General features: G+C 36.1%; 1 protein-coding gene across 1 annotated transcript in view; it reads left to right on the top strand.

Annotated features, from left to right (window-relative positions):
- LOC110038514 overlaps positions 1-18510 on the top strand; it is a 78933-nt gene that overhangs the window by 877 nt on the left and 59546 nt on the right. Inside the window, exon 2 of the mRNA XM_020743376.1 lies at positions 15889-16526. Coding sequence (XP_020599035.1) covers positions 15889-16526 — 638 coding nt within the window. The remainder of the gene's footprint in view (positions 1-15888; positions 16527-18510) is intronic.

Below are 18510 nucleotides of genomic sequence, written 5' to 3'. Positions count from 1 at the left end.
CCTGCTGCTGCACAGGCAGTTATTGAAGGTGGAGAGGATAGGCCTCCAGGCGAGGAAGAGGCTACTGTTGAAGGCGAGGAAGAGGCTACTGTTGAAGACGAGGAGGAGTTCTTGTTGCTTGTCCGTCAGGAGGCGGAATGTAAGAGGAAAGGAAAGGGGCCCTTGGAGGACGAGCCACCTCCAAAATGGGGCAGAGTTTCAGGTGCCTCCAAGTCGTTGGTGCTAAATGGGTCGGTCCCAAGAAGAAGAGAGATGAGGTGGTGAAGTTGAGTGAGGGCAGCCGTATGCCCTCTTCAAGAGGACTATGGACAGGAACACCTCGATGCTTCATCAGGCGCGGTATGCCTACCTTCTAGGTATTGCCCTTTCTTCTCCCTCCACGACCAATACTTTTGTTGGTTTGAACAGTGGACTTTTCATTGGAGGTTGCTTGCCTTCAGATGCTCAGGTGGCAGGCTGATAACGCCTTCTTAACTTCCTATCAGCGCATGCTTCATACATCGAAGAAAAAATATGACAAAAAGGAAGAATCTTAGGCAGCCTATCCGATCTGTGTGAGACAAGCTCTCCTCGTTGGAGGGAAACTCTTCCACAGTGGCTTAGTCGCTTAATAGGGCCCTAGAGGTGGAAAATGCCTTGTTGCAAGAGCAGTGCAAGGCTTTGGAGAAGGAAGTCTGGCTGCTGAAGGAGCGCATAATGATCATGAAGACTCGTGCAGAGTTTGCCAAGGAGCTCTCATAAAGCGCCGCACAGAGGGCTACCCTTTATGGTAATGTTCTGGAATGGAATCCGCTACTGTCTCGACCACATGGTGAAGTATACGATGATTTTATTTTAATGTGCCAATATAGTAAAGTTTATAGAGCTAGTTTCGGATTCCAAGTAGGAAGGTGATAGTGAGAACATGAGTGATGGAGATTCATCAAATGTATGATGTGATATTCTTAGTAAATTTCTTTCTTGCTTTCATTTTGTAAAAAACTTAGTGTAAATTTTTTGAAGGAAATAAAATGAAATTATTTTATACATTTTCTATTATTGCTCTAGTCCATCTTTGCTTATCTCGTGCTTCAAGTAAAGGTATGAGATATCTATTATTATGAATGACTCTTGTCTCTACAAGTGTTGGACCTTAGATTAATTGTACATTGAGATTTTTCAACGATTTGTTGGACACTTACAAAACTCGACTATACAAACAAAGTGATAAAATATCTGATGGCAGTTAAATGTAGTAAATACTCTGCTCGGTGAGTTGGATGATGCCACTTGACTGAGATATCTGCGTTAATCAGCTAGGCGAGCTGTCACGAGCGAATCATACAATGAATATCGTGACGAGTGACCTAAAAATCTTTTGAGGCAGATATTCGCCTCACCTGTACCCCATCATCTCTCAATTAAGTCGTTGACGTAAACAGGTTCTGTCTTATGCCAGACCTATTTAGAGGATCTTGTAGTTTTTTATGTATAAGTAATTATTTAAATTCATCTATGTGGTGATTCATGAGCTGCTTATTGTGGAGTTTTTCGTCGTTAATGGGGGAGTCAAGCCCCAAGGCCTGACCCGTGTTTTTAGGGTAGAAGATAGATGGGTTTTAGAATGCTTGAGCAGTATAGGATGAGTAATTCAACATATAATGAGGTGATGACTGAATTAGAAAAATCATTGTTGGGCTATCTGTCTTTTGAGAATAAGAATATAAACTATTATGATAGAAGTCGGTCGAACTAGAAAAACACAGTTGATCTGCCCGATAAATTGTTAAGGCTTGCTCGGCCAAATAACTCTTGTTTGAACGAGTTATCGAGTTCTTCGAGTGTAGGATTCGATTGCAATGACATCCGACCGATGGAAGAAGAGATACTATTTTGATCATAGAAAGAGAATACCCATTAGAATTGTTGTAGCCGCTAGAAGAACACTGGATGGTGACATGTCGTGCGATTGGTGATCAATGGATCACTGTCATAAATATAATATTTAATATCCCCACCGGTTCCTCTGCCTTTACTGCTATAACTGCTTGGGTTTTTTTTCCCCCGAGTTTTGTAACAAAAATTCTCAAATAAACTTGAGAACTATCAGAAGTAAACTTCTAGTGGGGAAGTCGAGTAAAGTACTAAGGACGAGTCAGAGGACTCGTACTCGCTTTCTTACGTCCTTTAAACTTCTTGTTCCAGTTCTATAAAAATATCCCTAAAATAAAATTGAGAACTATCAGAAGCGAACTCCAGCTGAGAAAGTTGAGGAAAATGGTGAGGACGATTCAAACGACTCACCTTGGTCTTTAAACTTCTTTTTTATTGTTTTTTGAAAGGAAAAACTTCTATTTTGTTGGTTTTGAACGTCACCTTGTCGATTTTGAAGGTTGCAACTAGAGTATAGAGGGTTTGTCCAGTCTCCAAGGAGGATACACTTGTGAATAAAGGTCTGCTGGGTCAAATTCATTCTAGTAACCTTTTCTGTGGCGTCCACAACTTGAGGGTTTGAGATCCCTTGTTGGTTGTTCTGGCTGCCCACAACCTTTATTCAACTACACTTCCTTTTTTACCATCCTCAACTGGCGGGGGGTCTTCTGATGGTCGCCAACCCCCTTCTCCCTTTAGGGCGAAGTGGATAGCCACTTCTCTCCTTCCCCCACTCTCTTTTGATACACTTTCTCGTTTAGTTTTGAGGAATTTGTTTGTCAACGAGAAGCCTTTCGATTCAATGAAAGGTGGTGAGGAGTAGGCCTTATGATTCAATTGAAGGGCTACTGTAAAAGTGGATCGAATAACCGAAAAGTTTTTCCACCATATCTTGTAAATATAAATGAAGAGAGAGAAAGCGAGTGGCCAACGACCAAATAACAAAGACTGAATAATCGAGTGTAATTGTACTTTCATTATCAATGAAATAAAAAAACTTTCCTTCTCATACCTGTCTCCTTTTCTTCTTTCGGTTTGTGGAAAATTTTTTGTATGTGCTTAGTAGATTTTTATTCTATCTTAACTTATCAGTTAACTGTGATGGCTTTTGGTCGAGTCTGTAAGGAACAGGCTACTCTCTGCAGGAGAGTTCATTAAATCTGAGTGCGTTTGTCCCTACGAGATCCGTATAGGGGTGAGAGCGATAATTATTCACTTTGACATTATTTTGAGTAAGAAATTATTGAGGATTGACTTAGTAATCTTGTTTGGTTGGAGTCATGTCCATGATAGAAGGACAATTTTTATTTGTTTAGGTGAGAACTATTATCCACCTACCAGGGACTTTTGACTTTATTTTAATCTTACTTTCTTGGGGGCATGCTAAGCTAACCCTACAAGGTTCCACTGCTCGGAGGCTTCCAACCTCGCTAGGAGAATAGTTGACTATCTTTCTAAATGTGTACCATGTTCTTATCATAATGACTCTACGTAATAGGACTTGAGCGAATTTTACTTTCAAGAAAATTTACAAATCGTTCGCTTGAGTGAGTCTTAAGTGACAAAGCACATATTTTAAGGGTAAAATAGATCTATGTTATCTCCGCTCCATGTTCGGGTACTTTTTTCCGGCAAACGTATGTAGCTTGTAGGGTTTTTGGGCTACTTGTTTCCTAATAAGGAAGACCTAGTCCATGTCTGGTCAAGTTTTTTGACAGTTTGGTTGCGTGCGGTTGGGCAGGTCTTCTTCATCATAAAGTCCAGTTCTTTAAAGCATTTATCATACATGAGTGTCGTTGTAACGTGCTGTTATCCTCTTGTTTTTTCCTATTTGAGGGCTGACTCGGTGCACTATTCTTCTCGCAAGTTGAGTGTTATTTTCTTTCCGTCCTTGCTTATGTATTGCCACTCATCAAGATTCTCTTCTACGAACTCCTAGGCCTCAACCACTCTTTGGTTGCGTAAGCTATACCAAACCGACAATATAAATTTAATTTCGCGTGAGATCATTAACGGGGTTTGTTCGGTCGCAATTGAGGGTGTGTGTTGGCCTATGTTTGTGGACGAAAGGAAATCGACCCAATTGCCTTTCAATTCTTCTGCCTTCTTTCTCATCAGGTTGAGGATTAATTTGTTTGTGACTTCAACTTCTTGTTCCTCCGTGGAATTTGAACGGAAGTGAACTTCAGGTTGATTTTCTAGCTTTGACAGGGATTTTTAAATTATTGGTTGACGAATTATGTCCCATTATCGGTAAGGATGACCATGGGTAGACTATATTGAAAAATAACATCTATCCAAATAAAATAGCGAATAACTTCAATGGTTTGAGTCTTTAACTTCTATCCATTTCGAGAAATAATCAATTGCGACTAATATGAATTTCCATTGCCCTTTGGAAGATGGGAATGGTTTGAGGAGGTTGAGCCCCCAAACGACAAACAACTAAGAGCTCATGATGGGTTGCAGCTTGTGGGTAGCTTTGAGGTCCATGAGAGCAAATTTCTGGCATTTCTCCCACCTTATGGCAAAATCTTCTGTATCATTCCTGAGAGTGTGCCAAAATTAGCATTGCCTAAGTATCAAATTCACCAATGTCTTCCCTCTAGAGTGATCTCTCATTCGCCTAAATGGACTTCCTTGAGGATGCTGGCCACTTCATATTCTTGTACACACCTTAAGTAAACAAGATTGCCGACCTTTGAAAGAACTATTCATTCAAAATGAGATATTAAGCTCCTTGATTTTGAATCACTTGGGATCGTTCAACTTAGCGTAGGGTTTCCCGATATTGAGGAAGTGGAAGTCGGGGTTCACCCCACCTCTTGTTCTCTCGACTTCAACCTCCATGATTTCAACTTCTTCAATTGTAGGTCCGATGAGCTTTTACGGTGAGATTTTAATTGGATGATAGCACCTAGATAGAAGGTCTACCACGTGATTATCATTTCGATATGTTTGATTTTGAAGGACTCGAGCTATCCTATCTTTGTCTTCAACCTGGAGAGATATTTTACAATGATTTTTTTCTATGGCCTTGACCTTATTCGCCACCAAGTGAGAGTTAGATTTTTCTAGAAGGAGCCGCACTCCGATCCTGTGTGCAAATCATAATTTAGTGATGAGGACATCATAGTCAGCCTGTTTGTTAGTCACTTCGAGCGTGACCTCTACCAAGTGGTAATGGTGATATCTGGTTGGGCTTATCTCTGCGACTCTCAAGAAGCTCCACCTTGGCTCAATGCTCCTTCTACATGTATGATCCAAGTTGGATATTGACTTGTCGCTCCATCATCTTGGTCGCTAGGCTCGTAGAAATCTATGAAGAAGCCAACTATGGCCTATGTTTCGGTTGCCGTTTTGGGGGTATAGGATAGGTCAAACTTCTTGGGCTTGACCACCAATTTTAGGAGTTACCCTGAGTACTTTGGCTTGGCTATGATCGACTTGAGTGGATGGTCGATAATTACTCATATTTGGTGTGTTTAGAAGCATATGTGAAGCTTTCGAGCTGATATGATTAAAGCAAAGTTAGTTTTCCCATAATTGAGTACCTGAGTTTGGCGTCCCGTACAATCCTGTTTATTTAATAGACATAAAATTGCTCCTCTCACTTCACTCGCGCTATGTTTGAGTTTATTGTCTCGGAGCCAACTCCATGATATAGGTACAATTTTTCATTGAACTTGGGCTTTGAAGCAGTGGCGACATCATCAGAAAGATCCTCAATTGTTGAAAGGCTTGTTCGCACTCGGTCATCCATGAGAAGCTCTTGCCCTGCGCACTTATCGTTAGATTTAGAGATGAAGTGACTTAGACCGGTGATTCAACTTATTGGTTTTTGAAACTTATTGATGTCGCAATCTACGAGTGCTTGAACCTTCTCATGACTGACTTTGATTCCTTTGGGTGTTAGCAAACACTCTAGGAATTTTTCTATTTTAGCTCTGAACTTGCACTTAAGCAGGTTTAATTTCATGTTATATTTAGTATTTTGAAATTTTCTTTTAACTCTTTTATGTTTGTTTAGGCATTTTATTTTTAAACAGACTTAATTTTTCTTTTCTTTTCTGATCGACGAATGTTACATATATCATTTTTTGGTAGGTGGTACTCACATTCTTATGCCATAAGGATATTATATTATAACAAAACACATTTCCTGGTGATGAATGCATTCTTCTCAACATCCGTGTGGTGCATTTTTATTTGATGATACTCAGAGAAGGCATCCATAAAGCTAATGACCGAGTGACCGGCAACTAAGTTTATGTGCGCAACAATTCGTGTCAGTTGATAGTTGTCTTTTAGACAGACCGAGTTCGGGCTGATGAAGTCCATGCACATTCTTCATTTGCCTTTTGACTTCGGGTCCATCATATGTTGGTTGCCTAATGCAAATATTGTAATTCCTTGTTGTAGTCAGCCTCCAGTGACCTCAACTCTTCCTTGCTGTACCTCAAATCCATTGTCTCCCGATGCACATTGCTTACAACTCATTGATAACAGGTGTGTGACTGCTCCATGTCATAGTGATCACCTCACCTCCTCCCGGGAATTTTACCACTATATGTTAGGTTAAGACGACGACTCTAAAGGCGTTGAGGAGGGGACAACCAAAGATGAAATTGTAGGTTGTTGGCAAGTCAACTGCGATATAATCAGCCATGATGGTAAATTGCTTATCAAAGACAAATTTGAACAAAATGAACTTCCTGTATCGATGAAGATGCTTCTATTTGGGAAGTTGGCGATCAGGGCTGTCACCAAGATAACGTTGTTGTAGAGATTGCCTTTAGCAGACAGGTTTTCCTCCATTAAGATGATGGGCCGATGACGCATGATTCATTGTTGAAATGAGGTTGCCATGCCGGTTTGTCTAGAGGACTTGACTCCATCCTCACCAAGTATGGTTGGGACGACACTGACGATGTGGATGAAGTTCGCGCATTGAGTTTGTTACTATCTTTCTTTGATGGGGCTTTCCCTTGCCTTTGTGTAACTGCCCCAGGTTTTACAAATTCTCTTAATTTTTCAGTCTTGATTAATTCCTCATTTAAGTTCCAGAGGTGCTAACACTCTGTCGTGTCGTGTCCTTGGTCTCTATGATATTTACAATACCACTCAGGATCATAGATGTAATTTTTGTCTTTTATCGGAGCGACCTTCCGAAATTAATCCTTGTTCTGAATGATTTTTGCTACTTCAGTCATCGAGACTCTCAACAGAGTCTGCTTGGAGGATTTCATGAGTTGGAGGTGGGGACCTCCTCTCCATATGGCAATTTGATATTCTCTCCTGATACTGAGCTCGTCATTCTGGGGGCGAACTCCCCTCTTTGACATACGAGTCCTATTCTGGAACGGACAAGGATGATGCTCCTCAAATATTGGGCCTGACCGCTGGTTGCGGGGGACGATTGACTTTCATTTTTCTCTATGGAAGCTCCTCTTCAAAGGATGCTTCTCCTAATGTCCGGCCCTGAGGTGGACCACAGGTGAGTTGTTCTCCTCTCCCGTATGTGATTGTTGGTGAGTTCCGGTAACTTGGCCAACATCCTTAGGCGTTGAAGGCCCAACACATATCAAAATGTACCCTTCTTAAGCTCTTGAGCTAGGGCAGCGTGGATGATTGTGGGTTATATATTTTTTCAGTTTCAGCATCTCGTTTTGAAAGCCAGTTACAAAGGCACTCAGGGACTCTCCATATTCCTGATAAGTTGCAGCAGCGTCGGCATATTATTTGTGGGGCTTCTGCATGCTAGAAAACTGTGCTATAAACTCTTCTTGAACTCTACGAAATAGGTATCACTTCCAATTTACAAGCCTTTGAACAATTTAATGGCAGAATCCTTAAGAGTTATAAGGAAGAATCAACACTTCAATGCGTCATTCGTCCTTAGCAAACTCACGATGAAATCAAAAGAGGCGACATGATCAGAAGTGTTCGACGATGGGATTCTAGGGACGGGGTTTTGAAGTACTTAGGGGTTTTGCTTTAGAGATCTCTATGGAGAAGACATTCTCCGGTTTACTGGCTTGTGGCACATTGACACACCTTCATTTGTTGCGATTTGATGGGGTTGAAACCATGCTATCAGAATAGTATGCGTCATCCTCTTCACCTATGGTTGGTGAATGGGCTCTTCTAGCGTTGGTGCCAGGTTCTCTCCTTTGACTTAGTGCTAGGTTCCCTCCTTTGACGTGAAGGGGCTGTCTGCTGAGATGACAGTGCTGTTGCTTTAGTAAGTGTACCTTTGATCATCTCCATCATCTACTCTTTGAGATCATTTATCTACTGGGTTACAAAATCTCTGGTACAGTTCATGTTACTCGCAACTTCTCAGTGGCTATGTTTTTCCCTTGCGTTGCTTCTTTTTTTGTTTCTAGTTTGATCCACACTCATCACAATTTTTTATGGTGTTGAACCTAGATTTATTCTTGAATCTCACCGAAGAAATGAAGCATCTGGAAAAAGAGAGAATAGGGAGGGGGGAGAGAGAGAGAGTTGAGCAGTCGAGCTAAGGTAGCAATGAGTAGGATGAAGGAGATTTGAGGGGGATTCCTTAGCTACCTTGAGCCGAAAATTTGGGGGATCCCCGTTTACATTTAATACTCTATATTTATTGGGGATGTCCTTTTATAAAACGACATTCTTAAGCATATATCATTTCTAGATCTTTAGAGATATATAGCCGTCTTTATTAGTAACATCTCCAATAAAATTGGGTTCTTGGAGAGATATTTTCTCATTTGACTTCTTTTGTTGTAGGGGGAGTTTCTCTGCCTATGGTTCTCTTCGTAATTTACCCTCTGTACTTGACCTATTATACTCGACTCATGAGCGCATTACTGGGTTTTGTTTTATTTTTTGGTGTCTTGAATTGACCCTTTATCATTCACTCCTGGATTCGTTTGCCCAGCTAGCTTGTGCTGAAGGATGAGCTCTTGCTAGTTCAGTGGCCACTTTTGGTTCTACACCTTCATCTTTTTGTTGAAATGTTTTACCTCTTCTTTTTGTAAATATGTGACATGTAATATTAGCAAATAAACTTGCCGGTTTGAGTAGCCACTTTTGGTTCTACACCTTCATCCTTTTTCTTGAAATGTTTTACCTCTTTTTTTTTTTGTAAATATGCGACATTTAATATTAGCAAATAAACATGTGCTCTACTGCGGTTGTTTGGCAGAGGCTTTTAGTTGTATTTATCATCGGATTAGCCGAATGGAAAAATATAGTTCCATGGATTTACAAATTTTTTGGATTTAGTAAATCCAATTTTGCCTTACTCGTTGCCTAAATCCAAATTTAGTAAATTCAAGGGATGAGTGGATTTACGAATTTATAGATTTACCAAATCCTAATAACGTTAAATCCTACTTGCAGCCAAATAGCCCCTTAGTAACACACAAGTTTCCATTCATTTGGAAAAACTTGTCTTAGGAATCTTGTATCACACCTTTCTTACTTTCAATATGTAGTTTTTATGAATACAATCGGTAGATGGCTTAACCATTGAAGTGTGTAATGAATGTTGAATCATATATTGTTTCAAAGTTGGGTAATGGAGATCTTCAATATTGATCTAGATTTTGGAGCCTTTACGATCGAAATTATCTAAAAATTATTATTTTTAAGAGAACATAAACCTTTACCCCTGTTGATACGATTGAATTATTTGTCAATGATCAAATAAAAAAAAATTGCATTATGGGATTAATTGACTTTTAGTAAAAATTTATGAATAAGATTATTTATTAGTTAGATTATTTAAATAATAAAATCATGATTTGATTAGAGGGATATTGAAGTTAGAACAATGGCCAAACTAAACTTTGAAATTTGCTCTAAAGAAAAATGATAAATTATGGCAAACTTTTTCCTTTCACACAAGATTTTCGATATCACAAAAGGGCCTCTATACAACATTTTTATTTAGCATAAGGCTGTATTTAAACATCATGAAGTAGCACATTTGAAGGAAACTATCTATATAATGTTAAATGTTTATCATAGTTATATATTTACACAATAGTAAGTGGGTTATGCTTGTTGGAAACAAAACATCTTCTATCATCCATTTAATATATTGATAATTTTTTTATAAATGCTTTTCCTGATTGAAGAAGAGGAAATTCATATAAAATAACTTATCTAACATCTGAATTTTGATATTTACATTGACTCAATGCAAGTTATTAGGAAAGCATCATACCATACACAGAGAGAGGGAAAACACATACCATCAAACTACCAACAAGTAAATCGAGAAGATGGTAAAATGCAAATCATCAAACCACCAAAAGAAAAAGATAGTAAAACACAAACCATCAAACCACCCCCACAGAGAACAAAGGAGAAGAAGAGATATAATACAAAGATAGGCAGCAAGAGGCGACTACACCGAGAACGGACAAAGGGGAGAAGGGAGCCGGGATTCTGCCTTAAAGCCACACAGCGATAGAGAGTGGGAGGAGAAGGCGAGAAAGGTTATTTGTGGGGATAGAGGGAGGGATTTCAAAAATTATAGAAGGGTACCAATGACATTTCACACTTAAAACGGAGCTCAAACCGCGGAACTCATCCTCCGACCTTTTTTTGGCTTTGGCCGTTTCGTAGCTACACGCCGTCAAAAAGCTCGCACGAAGCGGCCTCCCAAACACTACATTTGGCATTTTTGGCTGATAAGCAACGAAAACGACGCCGCGAACACACCCTAAATTAAATCATTTGGTAAGTTATGCGTAACTTTGGTATTCAAGTAAGAGTCTCACTAGAAATGGGGTAGGTGTAATTATGAATACGAGTTTGAAACATAATGTTGGTAAAATTAATAGAGTTAGAGATAAAATTATAACTCTTATGATTATTGTTGATACTAAGATTTTTAATATTATGAGTGTTTATGCTTCTCAAGAAGGTTTAGATATAGGTTTTAAAGATAAATTCTGGAATGACTTAGAAGACTTAATACAAATGATACCTCTTGGAGAAAGGATTTTTATTGGAGGAGATTTAAATAGACATGTATAGAGTGATAGAAGATTTTAGAAATGTTCGTAGTGGCTACGGTTTTGAAGTGAGTAATGAAGAAAATAGAGCTATATTAGATTTTGCTTTAGCGTATGATTTTATTATTGCTAATACTTTATTCAAGAAAAGTTCAAGAAAAGAGATGAACATAGAGATGAACATATTATTAATTATAAGAATAGATCTAATAAAACACAAATTGATTGTTTTCTTATGAGAAGAAGAGATTGTCGGGAATGTAAAGATTGTAAGGTCATTCCAAATGAGGTTTAAGTACTCAAGATCAATCATTAGTTTTAGATTTTAAGATGAAGAATTGTAAAATAAAGAATACTAAAAATCTTCATCGTAGAATTAGATGGTGGTACCTAAATGATATAAATAAAATTATTTTTATGAGTAAAATTCAAGATTTTAAAATTTGAGATGTTCGTGAAGAAACAAATTCTTTGTGGGATAAAACAACAAAAGCTATTAAACATGTGACAAAAGTTGTACTTAGAGAATCAAAAGAAAATGTTTCTATAAATAAAAATAGTTGGTGGTTAATTAATATTGTGCAAGAAAAGATAAAATATAAGAAGATATACTATAAAAATTGATTTAAATGTGAAAACTTAGAGAATGGGGAAAAATATCAAACGGTCCATAGGGAGTTTAAGAGAACAATCTCGCTAAAAATTCTGTTTTTAATAATATTTATAATGGATGAGATACTAAAGATGATGAAAAATATATATATGAACTAGCCAAACAAAGAGAAAAGAAAGTAAAGATTTAACTCAAGTATAGTATATTAAAGATGGAGATCAAAAGTGCTTTTCTTAGAAAAAGATATTCAAAGTAGGTGGGTGAGTTATTTTAATAAACTATTTAATGAAGTTTCGAAAAATACGATTGACCATAGTGAGCTTAATTTCGTTAATAACAATAAATTGTTTCATTTTTACTGTCACATTAGTGAAAAAGATGTTGAGGAGGCTTTAAAGAAAATCAAGGGTGGAAAGTCTGTAGGACCTGATATATCCTAATTGAAGTGTGGAAATATTTAGGAGATTTGAAAGTTTCTTGGCTTACTAAACTTTTTAATATTATTTTAAAAATTAAAAAGATGCCCGAGGATTGGAGGAAGAGTCTTTTGATTCCCATTTTTAAGAAAAAAAGGAATGCACAAGAGTGTGCCAATTATAGAGGAATTAAGTTAATGTGTCATACTTTAAAATTATGGGAGAGGGTAATTGAACATAGGTTAAGACGTATTACAAAGATTTCTCATAATCAATTTGGATTTATGTCGGGCAGGTCTACTATGGAAGCTATGCATTTATTGAGAAGTTTGATGGAGAAGTTCAGAGATAATAAGGAGGATCTACATATGATTTTTATTGATTTAGAAAAAACTTACGATAAGATTCCAAGAGATATCCTTGGAGAGAGATATCCTTTGGAGAGTTCTTGAGAAGAAAGATGTTGATATGACATATTCAAGTTATTAAAGATATGTATACAAGAACTGTTACTTGTGTTTGAACAGGAGGATTGACCAAATATTTTCCTATTTCTGTTGGTTTACATCAGGGATCGACTTTAAGCCCATTTCTTTTTGCTTTAGTTATTGATGGTCTTATTTGACACTTACAGGAGGATGTACCTTGGTGTATGCTTTTTGCTGATGATATCTTTTTCATGGATAAGACGAAAAAAAAGCTCAGGAAAAACTTGAACGATAGAGATCTACCGTAAAGTCTAAAAGCCTTCGTTTGAGTAGAACTAAAACTGATTACATGAAATGTAATTTGAGTAGTAGTAGCTCTAGTGACAGAAATGTAACTACGGGTGATCAGATTATTAAAAGGTGGGAACGCTTTAGATATCTCGGGTCTATTGTTCAAAGTGATGGTGATATTGCTGAGGATTTTATTAATAGAATTCGAGTTGGTTGGTTGAAGTGGAGGAATGCTTCGAGCCTATTGTGTGATAGAAAAGTAGCGCTTAGACTGAAAGGAAAATTTTATATGATTGTAATGAGACCTGCATTGCTCTGTGGCATTCATTAAAAGAGAAGCATAAAACTAAGTTAAGTGTTGCCGAGATGAGAATGATTAGGTGGATGAGTGATTGTACACTTAGAGACAAAATGTGAAATGAATATATCCATGATTGGGTTGGTGTAGCTCCAGTGACAGACAAAATTAGAGAGAGTCGTCTTAGATGGTTCAGTCACTTTAAACATCGACAATCCGATGATCCGATTAGAAGAGTAGATGTTTTAGTTTCAACTTATGTAATGAAAGATAGAGGCAAACGTAGGATGAATTGGGTTTATTGTATAAAAAATGATCTTAAATTATTAGAATTAAATGAAAATGACATAAAATTATACGCAATGGAGAAAAAGGATTCATGTAGCCGACCCCACTTAGTGCGATAAATGTTTTTTTTTGTTGTTGTTGTTTTTGGTAGGTTATGTGCATCTTACTATTAAGAAATTTCTTTTAAATTTGTTTATCATATGAACCCTAGAAAGCCTCTATTTCTCATATCATTATCTTTGCATTCACAATATTTTCAATGCAGTGCATTTTCTTCTAGGCATATACTTAAAACTTTATATCTAACATTTCAGATTGTTAAAATGAGAAATATGTAGTTATAACTAACGTACATAAATGAAAGCAATTCATCATTGAACGTGATTTTGCATTTGTTTGAACTAGATCTTCTTGCTTTACACCACATATTAATTAAAAAGCTCTATAAATGTGCCTCTTGTCTTTGCACAATTCTTAGAAAATAGTTTTAAATTGTTTGGTAGATTTGTCTTCAGATTTTAATCATTGCCCTCTATTTAATCTTGAAGATCTAATATAGGGAGGCAGCTTTGAGCCTCAAGTACCTACAAGTAGACTTTTTAATGGTGGAGGTTCTACTTCTATGAGTAATAGTGCTAATATTGCTATTGCGGTGCTTCCATTTTCTGTTACTGCACAAATTGGCAAATCCGAACTCATTTTTACTGATGAAATCACCATAGAAGCTTTTGAAGCATACAAATACTTAGTTTGTTGGAAAGCCTTTGAAGACTCTTAGATAACAATTTGAAAAATTGATGTTGATGATATTGTATATACTTGAGGAAGGGTGGTGCAATTTTGCCTTTTGGAAGGAGAGTTCTTTTGGCCCAATGGAGTTGATGTAGCACATAATCCAAAACTTAAACAGTGGCTAGACCCAAGGGTAGAGTGAACTCAAATTAGATTAATTCATGAATAAATTTGTGTTTATTTTATTAGTCTTATTTTTTATTTAAATTAACTTAGAATTATCTTTTGAGTAATCTTATTTTAATGTTAAGTGGATCAAATGATAAATTTAGTTTTGAATTTAAATTGTCGGATCTATTTTTATAAATAGGGTTGGGGATAAATTATCATGAATTGGAATTGAAATGGATTCTCTTTTGTTATTGGATGCCCTCTTCTCTCTTTCCTCTTCAATGGGAAATCCATAGTAGTCTCTCTTTTATCATATGCCTTTTCTAAGGAAGTCCTTTTTTCTCTCTTCTAGCGATACAGTTTTTTTTTCTCTTCATTTCTTGAATGAGTTTAGCCCCTTTCTTCTTAAAGTAGTAATTCTCTCATATTTTAGGGGTGAATAAAAGAAAGTATATCACAATTTAGGGCATCACTAGAAGGAATAAGAAGATCTACTTATTTGCAAGTATCCACCATCAAAATTTATTATCCAATCAAATTTTAAAAAGGAGAAATCGGGAATCGAGACGTTTTGCCTAGCGAGATGAGGCGTAAGCCTAAAAAAATCTCATAAAATTAAAAATAATTCATAAATATGATATAAACCGTTGATATGTTGTTTTAATTTATTATTTTAAAAGCATAAATCACAAATTTTTATCTTAAATTTTGATATAAAATAGAAGTTTCAATTGTGATTCTAGGTAAACATTCACTTAAAATTTAAATATTCCATTAAATTTAAGATCCATAGTAGACTCATATTTGCTTGTGTTATACTCAAAAGAATCATTATATTTAATATCATCAAATTCTGTCTCATTTGAAATTTTAGAATGTTCTTAATTTACTATTATTTTCTTCCTACTATCAATTAATCTAAAATCCAATATAATTTAAAATAAAAGAATAAATTAATCGCAAAATCAAATAATCCTATTTAAATTATCTTTTGATTTTCTTAAGGCTTTGTATCAAATATATTAATATAACATAATATAATATATATTAATAATATAATATAATATATTTTTTTTGTATAACTTGATCTAGGTGTCATCTCATGCCTTGAGGCATAATGCTTGGAGGCGCATGCCTCAGATGAAAAAGGCGCAGACTTCACTGGTGACAGTGAGGCTTGAGCCTCGAGGTTTTTTTTTTTGTGCTCCTCTATTGTTGGCGTGCCTTGAGGCATATGCTTCTAATGCTTTTATGGATCCAATAATGGGTTTTAACATCCCATCGCTTGGAACCAGCATATCAAAAATTCATTGGACTTTGCCAGCGTTATTTGTTTAAGGCACACTTTGCTTTTACTAAATTTTGCCTGTTTTATAAATGAATATATGCACCTCAGGCTTTACTTTCCTCGTAATGGTGGACTAACGTTAGAAAGCTCATCTTAGTCTCTGTAGTTTCCATCAGAATACGATACTTTAGATTGAACTAGCTTTGTGGTTGCTTTTGTTTCATGAACATTTCATTTTTTAACTGTTTTTATGTAAATTGACTCAAACTCTCTATTCCTTGCCTAGTTAAAGTCTTCTTTATTTTATAGATATAATTTGTATAATATTCATACTAATTTTTAGTTGTTATTTTCCAATCGTTAGCACATTTGGTTTTTTTATTGTTCCAAATAATACATTCAAGTTTGTGAATACTACAATGTTTTTCCTCTTTTTTTCAGATGACAATTTCTTTGGGCCTGTATCAACGAGCTTTATCAATTCTGGTCGTTTAAGTGAGTCTGGAATGGCGGATGACAACAATCATGACATCACACTTGATTCGACAGCCTTCTCTTTGCATTTCAGGAATATAGCTCCTCCAGATGATCAGTCAGCTAATTCAGTGGGAAGTCTACGGACACCAACAGTTGAGACACCGCCTTGTATCCCTATGGGCTTCTTAGTTGGAAGAGATCAGACTGAGGAACTGTCAAATAAATGTTCTGTTAGGCAAACGAGCAATGTTTCTGGTGATTGGGACAAAATTAATCTGGTTGTAGGTGGGTCTCTCAGCTATGGAAAGTTGTCTCTAACTCTAGGAGCACTCATGGATGAAGTAAACTTGAGAATGCAACATAATTCTCCAATCATAGATCATAGATTTATAACTTCTACTTGTCGAACTGATGAAGTTGAAGGCATTAGGAATCCGTTACAGGATGGAGAACAGTTTGGTAATCCTAATTCTTGCGATGATGATCCTGGTAGTATTATGCACTCCTCAGTTTCTCCAATGGGACATTCAGTTAGCAATGAATCCTTGCTACATGCAAAAGCTAAAGCATTAACGAATTACCAGAACGGTGAGAAAATAAAGGTGGGAAATAAGAAATTCATATATTAGGCTCTTTCTCTTTCATTTTGTGAAGTAACTGTTTGAAATGGTGTCTAAAGTGTAGCATTAAGCAGTGCTACAGATGCAATTTTAGATACTTTTCTTTTTGTTCTGAAAACATCGCCACCCTGTTGTTCAATAATTGAGATCTCAATGAAATGGCTGCATTCTTGTGCTAGTATTCCATAAAGTTGGAGGTCAATCACTTTATCAAGAAGTGAATGATACCAACTAATTCTATCTATTGTTATTTTTAGATGTTGATGTACTAAAAGTATACTATTTTCAATTTGTGCCTTATTATTTAGTTATATGGTGATTTAAGAATCACTAAATTAATGCCATATTTCTCCCAACTTACAAATATTATTGGGATTCTAAAGAAGTTACATGCTAGCATTTTGTTCCCTGTATCGTAAAGCTCTATGCTAAACTTTTTAACTTTGGATGTGGGATGGGACTGAGGAACTAGTGAGAAAACTGATCATGGAGATGGGAAAGACATCTAATTCAAGGATTAAGATTTTTTTCTTTCAACATTGTTCAAGCCGTAGCTGTCTTAAACTGAACTCTATTTTGGGAGAGCTTATTCTTCCCATGCCTGAAGAGTTTATGTTGGTCAGCTTCACTGTTTTACCTATTAATATTTTTCTTTCCAAGAGGTAAAAAATTCGTAGAACTTTACATTTGTCGATTTCTGCTCGCTAAAAAGGTGCTAGCTATATATATATTATTAATGAGTAGAATGAAACATTTTGTGTTTTGTTATTTGTTAGCTTTCTTAGTCCTTCACTATTTTGGGTTTTACTGAATTAGGACCCCTTCAACATTTGTTTTCATTGCAATTTCTTTGGGTCCTTTTAGATTTCATTATGCTTTAGGTTGTTTAGTCCTGGAGACAAGTAGTTTAGAACTATTTTATCAATTTTGTTCCATCCAAATTATTATTATTATATCATGAGATTATGAGATTATATTTTATAAAAATTATTGAGATAGTTCAGCATATCATTCCAACATTTATGTATTTTTTATACTATTTTAGAAGAGATTTCTATACGAAGAAAACACAATAAAAAAATAATAATTATAATATTCTATGAGTTGATAAGTAGGCAGAAAACTTGTTATAGAATAATTATAATAGTTCAATGATTGATGAGTATGCAGTAGAGGTTCTTCAGATCCATATGTTTGCAACATAAGAGGGTGTAAAGAGGGCATGTCTTAGGGTCTGTTTGGCGCAGCTGTTGATTATTTATAATCTGCTGATAAGCAGATTATTTTGATAATCTGCAGATTATCAAAATAATCTGCTTATCAGCAGATTATAAATAATCAACAGCTGCGCCAAACAGACCCTAAGAGTTAAATGACATTTCTGCCCCTAATGACATTTCTGCCCCTATCTGATAAAACTGTTTGGGACAACTTATTCAGAATAACTTATTGGTAGTGCAAAAACATATAGTGCAGAAACATACAATTATCACAAATTAGTTCCAAAAGATGACATACAGTTCTCACACTCTCGTGAGTACCAGAAAAAATAAAAAAAATACAAAGATAAATATAAATAAAATGAGAAATATTAAAATATTTAATTTGAAACTCTGCCAACGACTGTTCTCATCTACACTATCAACCTGGGAAAACATCGAATTCCCATGACTGCTGCCAGTGTAATATGTGGGATTGCCAACCCACCGGAAGAAACCGCAACGAGCTGAAACATCATTGACATAACCGTAGAACTGTCTCTCAAAGCTATGAGACTGACGTGACGTAAGCAACAAAGATGGTAGTCCAGTTAGTCCACAATAACAAAAAATCCCTCTGTCTGTAACTGATATCCTAGAAGACATATTTGTATAACTGCGAAAAAAAAACGAATGTCAAAACTTAACTCAAAAAAATAAAATACACATAAAAATTGATCTACATATATACGAAGAAAAGAAAGACT

This window comes from Phalaenopsis equestris, unplaced genomic scaffold, assembly GCF_001263595.1.
Source record: "Phalaenopsis equestris unplaced genomic scaffold, ASM126359v1 Scaffold233005, whole genome shotgun sequence".
Classification (NCBI taxonomy): Eukaryota; Viridiplantae; Streptophyta; class Magnoliopsida; order Asparagales; family Orchidaceae; genus Phalaenopsis; species Phalaenopsis equestris.
The sequence above is the reverse complement of the archived record's forward strand: the minus strand, read 5'-3'. Positions and strand labels throughout refer to the sequence as shown.